We start from the raw sequence: 11645 nt of genomic DNA, 5'->3' as shown, positions 1-11645 counted from the left end.
ATTCTGAACCAAATAGCGGTGGTGACAGCAGGCATCAATAGCTCCAGGACAACATGGAAGGTGTTGGGCACCGTGCCCTGGGGACACATGTGGACAAAAGTTCTACCAATTCCCTGGACAAAGGCACAGGTTGCACCCTTTGTCCATCTACTGGGAAGGATGGATCTGTCAACAGGGCCAAGTGTCACACCCACTGAAGAATGGTCTTCACAAAAATCACACATCTCATCTGTAAAGGATCAAGGGCTTAACAGTCTAGAAAACTAACGAGGTCTCCTTGTCGCATGCATCTCCAGCACCTAGGAGACCCTTAACAAACGTGCACCGACTCTAAAGGGTTGTACTGCGGACAGCTCCCAGGAGTGGGAAGCTGCCTTTTGCCCATGTCAATCCCCTCAAACACTCTGTGCTTTAGGGAACCCTCAATTTGAGAAGGGCGCTACCAGAGATGGTGAAGAGTTGTATACCTATGCTGTGTGAAGACTGGACACGGAGCTCGGGATATGTGGTTTGGAGAAGACTTAGGGAAATTTCTGAAGGTCTGAGCTCAAGAAGCCACTGGTGATCTTCACTCCACAATGGGGGGAAGACCAAGAGGTCTTCCAGTGGAGGCAGGAAGGCCCCTCACAGTGAGGATGCCTTTTGGGAAAGCTGCTCAGGGTCTCTGCACCCTTTCTGCACAGGGCTTTCTCTTGCCATCTCATCTCTTGCATGAGCCCCATAGGGGAAATCAACTTTTCATTTCCCCCTCTTCTCATACCTAAGGGCCTCAGGCCAAGCAGGGGACCTGACCAGGAACATTGTCCTTTCATTTTTTTTCCCCACAAACCTTCAGAAGACCGTTTTTACAAATCACTTTATTGAGCTGGTTCAGAACATTGCTTGAGCTGTAGCAGCAACAAGTGGTCCCTCCCCCCACAACCCCAACCAGCGCCTTGCAACATTCCCGAAGGAATCACCCGGCTCGGTTTTGCCATCTCGCCATCAGCCCAGCTTTGGACATCATGTATTCATGCTGCAGAGAGAGGTGCAGAAAATTATTCAGGAGGGATGTTGATGCATGTAAGAGAAAGCTTCTCCAAGCGCTCTTCAGTGTGGTCAGGGGTACTGATGTACATTACACACTGCATGCTCTCAAAAGAAAAGTACCCTAAAACTGGCTGGCGATTCTACAGCCACCGCCACAAATGCAATGCTATCTGGGCTTGTAAGCATTGACACCAAACACTGACAACATACAAGCAATTCCATCTGCTGACGAACCCACCCAAACCAATCGTGTTCATGACACGGCCAAAGGAGAAAGCGTGGCCAAGGTTTCCATGTGCAGTGCCAAAAAGGGGTGAGGGGTTACTTTTCCTGAGTTTTAGGAAATTCACACAAATCCTCCAGTTCCGACCTGAACAATTTAAAGGGGCCCCGCAGAGTCCATTTCCAACAGGCGCCCTTGATGGAGCACTCAACATGGGGTCGGAATCATGGGATTTGGGGATGAAAACCATCGTAAAAGCCATTTTATTTGACAAGTCTACATGTAAAAAAGATCAATGACCTACTGTCCGCTGATTGAACAATTTCAAGACACGGAGCTCGTCCCTTCCAAAACGTAACATCTGAAAGATTTCACAGTAAATTATTTAGCGTTAAACGCATCACCTAGAGTAGATCCCAAGTTGTGATGCGCTCACCCACAACTGTAATGCCCAGTGAGGGGGAAGGAAGGGGGCAAAGGTAAAAAAGCAAGAAAGTCAACATGCTTTCAGGAATGGTTTTTTCTTTGTGCAAGTGGAATTGATTTCCCACGGACATCATGATCAGTATCCTTGTGGTCAGAGGGCTCGAGTCTCGACTTCAACGTTCTCCTCTGTCTGCAGCATGTCAGGCTCTACAGGGGCGACGGGTGGTCGCAAAATGACCTCAGGACCCCCCCCGTAGATGGAATGAAGGAAATTCCACGTTTCTTCAGAAATCTGCCCCGAATCTGCCCCTGGGGAGGAGTGCACGCAGAGGTTAGGGTGTCTATTGTCAACTAGCCCTGCCCTGGGCTCTACGCACAGGAACAAGCTCTGGAACGGTCCCGTGCCGTCCCAGCACAGCTGGGTGCTACCATGCCGGGCCCCCCCACATTTCAGACACGCCTGACTCAAGAAGCAGCCTGTGATGTCACACCTATCCTACTTTGGTGAGAAAACAGAAGGGGAGAGAGGGCAGAACTGAACAACAAATCTAAAACTCACTTCTACATAAGACAGAAAAACAAAATCAGAGGGCCCAGAAGCCTTTGATCTCCCCTCCTTATCCAACATTTCCACCTGCATTTTGACCCTGTTCCTTTGCCCAAAAGCATCCAATCCCCTATGGAGTGAAGATGAGATTGCTTTGTAGATAGCTTATCATCTATTACTAAAAGACAGGCTGAAGATGCGTCCACCCACCTGTCCATCTAACCTTCTATCCATCTGTCCATCTGTCTATCCATCCATCCATCCGTCTATCTATCTATCTATCTATCGATCCACACACCCCCCTCCCCCCCAGCCTATTAGCCCAGGAGCAGGGAAGCCCAGTGGGAGGAAGGACGCTCCCCTTCAGCCCTCCCTTTTGGGAGCCAATAAATGGCATCCACGACACTGACAAAAACCACATGTGAACAATGAGTCTGACACAGTCAGGTATGTAACGCTCAGCTTACCTTGTTTGAGGACGACACTACCACCCTTAGTGACGGCAATCTTAGTATTATCAATGGGACCGGGGGGATCTAGGGCAGCAAGGGGGAAATGGTCAAATGTGATCTTCAGAAGAAATGTTTTTTCAGATTTATACTAAATTAACTGTCATTGTGTGGCTAAAAATCATAGGGAAGGCAGAAGACAAGACAATGGGACCTCCCTTCTGACCTCTGCCTGCCCAGCTGGTGAGTGCAGGACAAAGGCTTGGGGGGGCATCTCGGCTGGGGAGCGATGAGTGTGGGAAGTGTGTTCACAGAAGTGATCTCTCACTAGTTCTGTGAAGTCAGTGGAGCGGTTGAGTCCAGCAAGGGTCCCAGAGCCAAGGAACAGCCCGATACAACCTCCTGTGACACGGCTCTGTATTACACCATCATGTCACTAGAACATGCCTGGTTCTAAGGCAGCAGGTGCCTCAGAGCCATCACGAAGCCCCCCACGAATGGGGGGATGGGAGAGTGGCCCTAGAGCTAGAAGTTGAGCCCAGCTCACGTCAGGGTCTGGGGGCTCAGAGCTAAGACAGGAGCCAGACTCTGCCCCGCTGCTTGAAGTGGGGCTATGAAAGCTTAACATGGGACTTGATAGAAACCTGAAGCCATCACCTGGTGGGAGAAGCTACGTTAGATTCCAGAGACTGTTATTACCAAAGGAGGACAAGGGAAGCAGAGGGCCAGGGACCGCCTGAAGGCGGGCACCAGCTGGCTTTCAAAGACACTGAATTCCTTCAAATGAAACAAAACAAAACAAAACCCAGACAAGCACAGATGCTAGATGGAGCCGAGTGACCCCAAATCCCCACTTGGGAAGGCTGGAGGAGCTTGGCTCCTGACTGGACTAATTCTGAACTTCCTGAAAACCCTCAAGTGTGGGATCCCCCCTTGACTCTGGAGAAGCAGCCCTCATGGATGGAGTACCCAGACATGAAGGGACCCTTCCTGAAACCTAGAAGGGCAGGACTGGTCCCCCTTCCAGGGGGAGCTCACCCTTGGGACCAAGGGCCATCGGCAATGGTGGCTGCCAGGGGTGGTGGGTTTCTTTGGCCTTTCCTCGGGATCACCCTGGGCTTTGGGGGTCTTCTTTCTGAATCCCTCTTGGGCAGCCCTTCCTCTGGCATGATCATGTCTATCACACTCATGTCCCCCAGTTTTCCCACCCTTTTCCCTATCTATGGGTGCCTGCTCCATCCCCAATTTTTTGGGGGGTGGGGCAATGAGGGTTAAGTGACTTGCCTAAGATCACAGCTAGTGTCAAGTGTCTAAGGCTGGATTTGAACTCAGGTCCTCCTGAATCCACTGCACCACCTAGCTGCCCCCATCCCTAGGTCTTACAGGGAGTCTCCTGCCTGTCTCTGACCCCTGGTCAAGTTCACATCTGTACAGTTGGGTCACTTTTTGCTTGTCTAGCACTCACTGGCTGGTGCACCACCAAGTCACGATCACAGAAAACAAAAGCATCCATGGTCCAGGCTGCCCAGAGATCCTCTCGGGGGGAGGGGGGGCAGGAACCCCGGACCTTTAGTTTGGGGCCTTTCATTAGCCTGGGGGAGCAGCCAGGAGCTCCAGGTCACTTGGTCCTCGTGAGGCTATGGGACCAGAGCCTCCCGGGCCAGAAACACGGCCAGAAAAGGTGCCCAGAGCTCCCAGACTTCTGGAGAACTGGAGAAACCACAGAGGATGGTGAGGGAAGTGAAGCGCGGGCCCCCCACTGACTCACCTCCATCCTTCCCTTTTACAAACCCTTCCCACTCTCTGAACCACTGCATGCTGATGCAGAAGAACACCGCTGGCGACTCCTCTTCTTGGAAGGCCCGGTTCAGCTGCAAGGGACAAATGCTGAGGCTGCTAAGGCGCCCCAGGCCCACTCTCTCCCCCTCCCCATCTCGCCAGGCCTGACGACAAGGGATCCAACACCGGGCACAGGGACCCTGGAGCCCGGCCTCTCCTCATCTCCAGCCTCTTCCTGATCCTCAGTCTCCCCGGTCTGCTTGGGTCCGTGGTCCCCGCTCCCTCCTCTCCCAGCCTCTCTGATGGCATCGTTTGGCCGGGGGTGGGGGGGTGCACATGGCACTGCTCCTCCCCGTCACCCACACCCACCATCCTCCATCCTCCCTGCCATTCCCTGGCCCCTCTTCTGACCTCGGTGACTCAGTGACTGGCTCTTGGCCCTCCTAGCACTGTCCCTCTGCAGACAAGTCCCAAGTCCAGGCCCACCTCGATGCCGACCATGCTCTTTCCCCCCCAATCTTTCCCTTTCTGACTCCTTTTTCCAGCCCCACCCTGTGCATAACCCAGATGCATACCCCCCACCCAACCCATCACCAAAGTGCCATTTCTGCCTTCCGCTGTCTCCTTGGCAGCCCCCTCTCCCCCGATGCTGCCACAATCCTGGAGCAGACCCTTCCCCACATCTCCTCACACCTCAGTGATCGATCAGTGCTGGGGCATCTGCCAGTCTCCAGTCTCTCCCCCATGAGTCCACCCCTCCTCCTCACCCACTGAAGTCATTCTTCTCAGAGTAGGTCTAAGCATCTCTGCCCCTCCCTCAGCAATAAATCCCTGCTCTGTTACTCACTATGCCAAGACCCTTCCACTCACTGAACCCCTGGGGCAGATTCTCAGGCCCTAGAATCTGCCCCAGCAGTTCCCACATCACCCTGCAAACAGCAAGAGCTGCATGCATGAACTGAGGTACTACCCAAAGTCATCCAGGCCAGATTAAATGGGGTTCACTACGAGCTTCCCTTGTCCTTGGCACAGGAATTCTGTGGGCCACAGTGTGTCCCACTGCATGGTTTCAGAAAAGGATGGATGATGCCACTGAACAAGTGAGCTGCAGTAGCCAGGCATAGCCTGCCAAGTCACTGGCTTAGCAACACCGGAGGTTAGACAAGGCGTGCCCGGGATGGAGGCAGGGCACCCTGGCAGGTGTGTTGCCCAACAGCCACGGTGAGGATGATGAAGGCATCACGGTATGAGGGCGTCACCAGCCCCCAGCCTGAGGGTCTCAGTCTGCCTGGTGAGTGGGACCCGCACGCATCCCAGGCTTGGCACTGCTCTCCATCAGAGGGAGAGAGATGGCACCCTGGGGGCCTTCCAAGTCTGGCGGGTCCAGTTAAGAAGCCACATGATCATAGAGTCCACGTCTACACAGGACACATCCCACCAGCGCCTTCCAGGTCAGGAGGGGCTCAGAGGAAGATCACTCCCCTCGGGAAACATCTCGTTGAGGGTCTTACAACACACCCTGCTGGGCGTCACTCGCCTTGGGTCATTATGGGATTTGTGTAGAGGAAACCCTGTTCTTGGTTCAAGTCTCTCCTGGACAAAGAGGCTGGTGCAGGAGCCAGAGCGAGAAAGGGGCAAAATCTGACCGAAGACTGTGGCAGCAGCAATGTGCTGGGGAGGTGTGTGGTGGGGGGTGGCTTGGCGTGGCCCTGGGCCCAGCCTCTGGGACTCGAGGTTCTGTTCTCACAATGAGAGGAGTTGAACCCGGGCCTGAAGAGGTCACTGAGGCGGATGCAGGGGAGGGGACAGAGCAGCGCCCAGTCATCTCCAAGCCGCGAGGTATGGCTCCCCCGCCATCATCTCCTCCTCCAGCCCTCTCAGCACGTGCTCTGTCCGTGTGTAACTGAACAGGGGAGGACGTCTGCGGGGAGGGGCAGAGACTCACCCGGATAAACAACTCCAGCTCCATCTTCCTTCTCTTCTCTGCTCTCTCTGCTTCGATCTGGCAGGTGTGGCACACGTACAGGTGGTTCACTGCAGGACCTCCCCCGTACCTGAATCACAAAGGGCAGTGCCACTGGAGTCTGGCAAACGCCTCCCACGCCCTCTCAACGATGCGCCCCTGACCCCTAGAGCACCAACGGTGCCAGCATCTGTGACGGTGCCAGCATCCGTGACGGTGCCAGCATCCGTGACGGTGCCAGCATCCGTGACGGTGCCAGCATCCGTGACGGTGCCAGCATCCGCGTGGGAACCCAGAGCCCTTGGCAGGGAAGGGGGCATGACAGGCGCCCCCAGGGAGCCCCGACAGGGGGAGGGGGCAGGACTTCTGCCTCATCTCCACTCCACGGGTCTAAAATTCCTACTATTACTTGAGGGAGCACAGAGACAAATTCATATGGGCTCACTGGCCAGGCTTCGCGGCCGTGACCTCTTAGCAGAGTCTGCCTTTGGGACCTGCCTTAGTTTACCTGTGCTTAATGACCAAAGAAAGTGCCTGCAAATATAAAAGTAGCTTCAAAATTAAAGAGGCGGGGCAGCTAGGTGGCACAGTGGATAGAGCACCGGCCCTGGATTCAGGAGGACCCGAGTTCAAATCCAGCCTCAGACACTTAACACTTACTAGCTGTGTGACCCTGGGCAAGTCACTTAACCCCAATTGCCTCACCAAAAAACAAAAACAAAACAAAACAAAAAACAAAATGAAAGAGACACAAGTAAACATTTTATAAGACAACCAGGGGGCCGTCCTCTGGACACTGTCCTCATCGGCCCGGCAGAGGGACGTGAGAAGACAAGATGCTCGCTGGCTCCTCCCCTTCTTCCTTCTCTCTCCCCCAGTTTTTTCTCTTTTTCTCTTTTTTCTCCTCTTTTTCTCTCCCCTCCCTCCATCCCCATCTCCTTCTCTCTTCTCCTTCCTCTCTCCCTCTCCATCCTCCTTTCTTTCTCTGCCCACTCCCTACTTCTTTCTGCCCTTTCCAGTCATCCCCACCCCTCACTCCTCTCCCCCGCCCTTCCCTCTCTCCCTCCTCCCCTTTCTCTCCCACCCTCTCTTTCCTCTTCCCTTCCTGCTCTTTCTCTCCCCCTCCCCACCTCCCCTGACCTGTGGTCAGTCACCACTCATTTCTTCACCTCCACAACCTGTTTTCCTAGAAGGTGGTGGGAGAGCCTGGGCACATGCACACTGTGGCTCGAGCAGCTGCTTCCTGACTCCCCCTGACCCCCCATGCTCAGACTACAATGAGGGGGGTACCTGCTATATAAGTTGTCCCAAATGTTCTGAGGGAGCATCACCACGAGGTCTTCAATGTAGCTGGCTTTGCGTGGGGGGACCCCTGAGGAGAAGGGGAGAGAGAAGTCTCAGGTTATCAGAACACACCAGAACGAGGGCACGTTCATCCCGGGACCTCACCCGCATCAGAGGCTTTGTCCTGAACGGCGCAGGAAAAAGACAAGCTCCGAGATGGGCCCCGGCAGGCTTGCTGCGCCAGGAAGGCTGACGAGGGGACAGAGGCCTGACTGTCTGGCAGCCCCGGGCCTGGCTCAGCAGAGTCCTCCAGTACCCCTTGAACCCGAAGCCCCCCAGAGAGGGTCCCAGACTGCTCACCTCCGTGAATACAGAGAAAGTCATGATTGGAGATGGGGCCGGGCTCTGCGAAGGTCTTGAACTTGTTCAGCCACTGTCGAGAGACGTAGAACTGAAGAAGGCTCGGCTCCATCATGTTCAACAAGTTGGACACCCGCCGCCTCTCCTTTTGCGCATCCTCACTGCTCTTCCTATGAGACAGACATGCTTCCTGAATGAGGGGCAGCACCAGCCTCCCACCTAGAACCCAATCACCCTCGACCTCAGTCTCCTCCTGTCTGAAATACGCTGCTTGTGTGGCTAGCCCAGCCACAGACTTTCTGAAGATCTGACCCAGCCTTGGAGGTCACCAGGGGGTGCCACAGGCCACAGCGTGCTGGGCCTGGAGCTGGGAAGTCCTGTGTTCAAATGTAGCTTCATACTTGTACTAGTCCCCAGCTGCCTGCCTCAGTTTTCTCTTCTGTAAAATGGGAATAACGAAGACTGGCCTCCCAGGGTCATTCCAAAGCACTTTGCAAACATTAAAGGCCATGAAATTTGGAGCAATGCCCAAAGGGCCATGGGCCTGCACATGCCCTTTGACCCAGTGGTAGCACTACTAGGTCTGTAATTCAAAGAGATCCTAAACAAGGGACAAGGACCCACATGCACAAAAACATTTCTAGCAGCTCTTTGTGGTGCCAAAGAATTGGAAATCAAGGGGATGCCCAGCAATAGGGGAATGGCTGGACAAGTTGTGGCACATGAATGTAATGGAATATTATTCTGATGTAAGAAATGATGAGCAGGAGGAGTTCAGAGAAACCTGGAAAGACCTAAATGAACGGATGCTGAGTGAAGTGAGCAGAACCAGGAGAACATGGTGCACAGTAACAGCAACATTGAGTGACGATCCACTGGGATAGACTTGGCTCTTCTCAGCAGTGCAGTGACCCGAGACAATGCCAAAGAACTTCCAGAGAAAGAGCTGTGGATTCTGGGTGCAGATTGAACCACACTGTTTCTACCTTTTGGTGGTTGTTTTTTTCTTTTTGGAGGTTTTTCTTGTGCTCTGATTCTCCTTTCACAACATGACTAATGCAGGAGTGTGTTTCATGTGACTGTACACATATAACCTATGCCAGGTCGCTCGCTGTCTTGGGGAACGGGGGGAGAACGATTGGGAACTCAAAACCTTATGAAAACAAATGTTGAAAACTATCTTTACATGGAACTGGAAAACAATCAAATACTTTTATGATTAAAAAAAAAAGGCCATGAAAATATGTGCCAGGCGGCCCTCATTCTCCCTGGTCTAAAACCTATGGTCTCCTTTGCCCTGGGAGGATGTATCATGGCCAGACCCAAGGTGGGAGAGAAACCCCACACGGAGAATGCCCGGCAGCCTAAGGAGGCCAGAGAGCAGGAGCCCGGAAGAGCAGAGGGCCACTGTCCCAGCCAGTGTAGACACGCCCTGTGCACACAAACCTCGTGGCCCTTTGCCCAGTGCTTGGACCAGACCTCAGCAGCCCCCCTCAACACTGGCCCTGGGTGGGGGCAGGGGGGTGGCCACCATCCATCCCTCCAAGGGGCCTCTTTGCTTCAGGAGCCTGAAGCCAAATATCCTTGGGTAGAGGGCTGGACCCTCCACACTGAAGAGCCTTTGATAAGATATGAGACCCCCATCCCCCAGGTATCACAGAACAAGAGAGAGAGGGGACTGCTGAGGGAAAGGCAGGGGCTAAGGCAGGAGCCCCACGGGCCTGGAGTCAGGAAGTCCTGAGGTCAAATCCAGCCCCAGACATTGACCCCAGGCAAGTCACATCACGGCTGCCTGCCTCAGTTTCCTCCTCTATAAAACAGGGGTCGTGCCAGCACCTCTCTCTCTGGGTGGCCACGAGGCTTGCAAGTGCTTAGCTCAGGGCACACACCAGGTAGCTAATAAATGCCTGAGGCAGTGCACCCCCCCCATTCTCTCCCTTTAGCCTGGGGCATGGACAGGCTCCCCAGAAGACCCATTGGGATCTCTGGACCCCCGGGGGGGGCTGTGACAGCCTCCAGGTGCAGACCCCCCAGGAAAGCCCCTTACCTGTAGAAGAGCACATAAGCTTCTGCGTTCTGGACAGTCGCTTCCGAGACTTCGGTCACGCTCTGATCGTCGAATTCGTACCACCGGTTATTGAGGTTATTGCGGCAGTAGGTGATGTAATGTCCACCTAGAAGGGCCAGGGGAGAAACGGCTTAGTGCCAGGAACGCGTCCGATGACCCAGTTCTGTCTCAAAAGGGGGCACACGCTGCAGGCAAGCCTCCCATAGTCGTCACGTGAGGCCCTGGATCAACTGAAAAAAGAGACCTTCCTGCCCAGCACTCACAGCGTCCTCGGGGTGACTAGCACCAGGGAATGGGCTGGGCCCACAGAGGGGACGAACGGCCATGGCTGCCTCACCCCCCAGCCCCGTGCTCAGTGCCAGCACACGTGCTGGGAGTGAGGGGCAGGGTGCCGTCAGAAAGATGCTTTTCACGCCAGGCTCATCCCCTAAACGATGCTCAGGAGAGGATTCGGCTCCCGCCAGAGGCTCTGCTGCAGTGGACAAACAGACTGGCCCCAGGCCAGGGTTGGAACATTTCCAGAGGCTCAGAGAAAGGTCAGGCAGGCCCAAGATGACCCCCAGAGGGAGCCACGGAGATGAGGCCACCTGAAGCCTAACCCAAGGACCTGCGTCCTAACAGTAGTGTGCCCACAGGGGTCCTGGTGGGACAGTTGGCCCTTGTACCCAGTGGGAATGGTGGGGGCACTAGCGTAGAAGTGAAGACATTGGCGGCCACGTGTGCGCTCCCACGGCTGATCTCGGAGGGCCGTAAGCTCCTCTGCAGCCTCAGACTCACTCAGCATTTTCTCTCCCCTGCACCGAGGATGCCAATGGCACGGGCCCCTGCCGGCTCTTCCTGCCCTACCCATCCTCTCCTGAAAAGACGCCTCTACCACCTCATTGCTCCCTTAGTGAGAACGTTCTGGGGTTCTCTGCCATCCATAGTGGGAATCCTCTTCCTTTTAGGGGGAGGGGACCCTTGTTTAATCTTCCTAAAGCCTGGAGGTCAGCAGGCAATACGTAGAAGCTGGGGATGGGGGTGGGGGAGGTGCTGGACAGACCAGTGGACTACCCAGCCACAGCCCCCCAATGCCCAAACCAAGCTCTGAGGGGGGTGGCTGTTACCGGGTCATCTGCCTTGAGCCAAAATGGAATCCTGGCCTTTGAAAGCCAAGGGCAACAAAGATGGCCTTCCAAGGACAAAGGTCTCCAGTGGCCTCCGCCTGGACTCTGCCCGGTGCTGCCTGCTGGGCGAGCAGGAAGACAGAGCTGGTTTTGTGTCCAGTGCGCTCTTGGCCCGTGCTGCTCCCTCTCCCTCCCCCCCACCACTTTCCCCCTCCCTCACTTCCCCCCCCTCCCTCTCCTCCTCTTTCCCCCTCCCTCCCCCTCTCCTTTCCCTCTCCCTATTTCTCTCTCCCTCCTTCCCCCACTCGTCTCTCTCTTCCCCCAGAGCTAAAGGAGAAGCCTTAGAGCGCCTTCAGCTCTCTGGGTGATTCCGGGGCAGCCTCAGTTTTTCTGGGGGCAAAGGAAGAAAGC

The 11645-nt window shown here is 54.8% G+C and overlaps 1 protein-coding gene across 2 annotated transcripts in view; it reads right to left on the bottom strand.

The window, feature by feature from the left end:
* Positions 1 to 847: 847 nt before the first annotated feature.
* Positions 848 to 11645, bottom strand: part of USP33 (ubiquitin specific peptidase 33) — a 53810-nt gene continuing 43012 nt past the window's right edge. For both annotated transcript variants that reach the window (XM_044001332.1, XM_044001333.1), the window contains exons 18-24: positions 10108 to 10234; positions 8061 to 8230; positions 7707 to 7788; positions 6399 to 6507; positions 4443 to 4545; positions 2693 to 2761; positions 848 to 1987 (exon numbers count right to left, since the gene is read on the bottom strand). In XM_044001332.1, the coding sequence (XP_043857267.1) occupies positions 1830 to 1987; positions 2693 to 2761; positions 4443 to 4545; positions 6399 to 6507; positions 7707 to 7788; positions 8061 to 8230; positions 10108 to 10234 (818 nt within the window). In that variant the 3' untranslated portion in view covers positions 848 to 1829. The remainder of the gene's footprint in view (positions 1988 to 2692; positions 2762 to 4442; positions 4546 to 6398; positions 6508 to 7706; positions 7789 to 8060; positions 8231 to 10107; positions 10235 to 11645) is intronic.

Source organism: Dromiciops gliroides, chromosome 4, assembly GCF_019393635.1.
Source record: "Dromiciops gliroides isolate mDroGli1 chromosome 4, mDroGli1.pri, whole genome shotgun sequence".
Lineage (NCBI taxonomy): Eukaryota > Metazoa > Chordata > Mammalia > Microbiotheria > Microbiotheriidae > Dromiciops > Dromiciops gliroides.
This window is presented reverse-complemented; position numbering and strand designations above follow the sequence as displayed.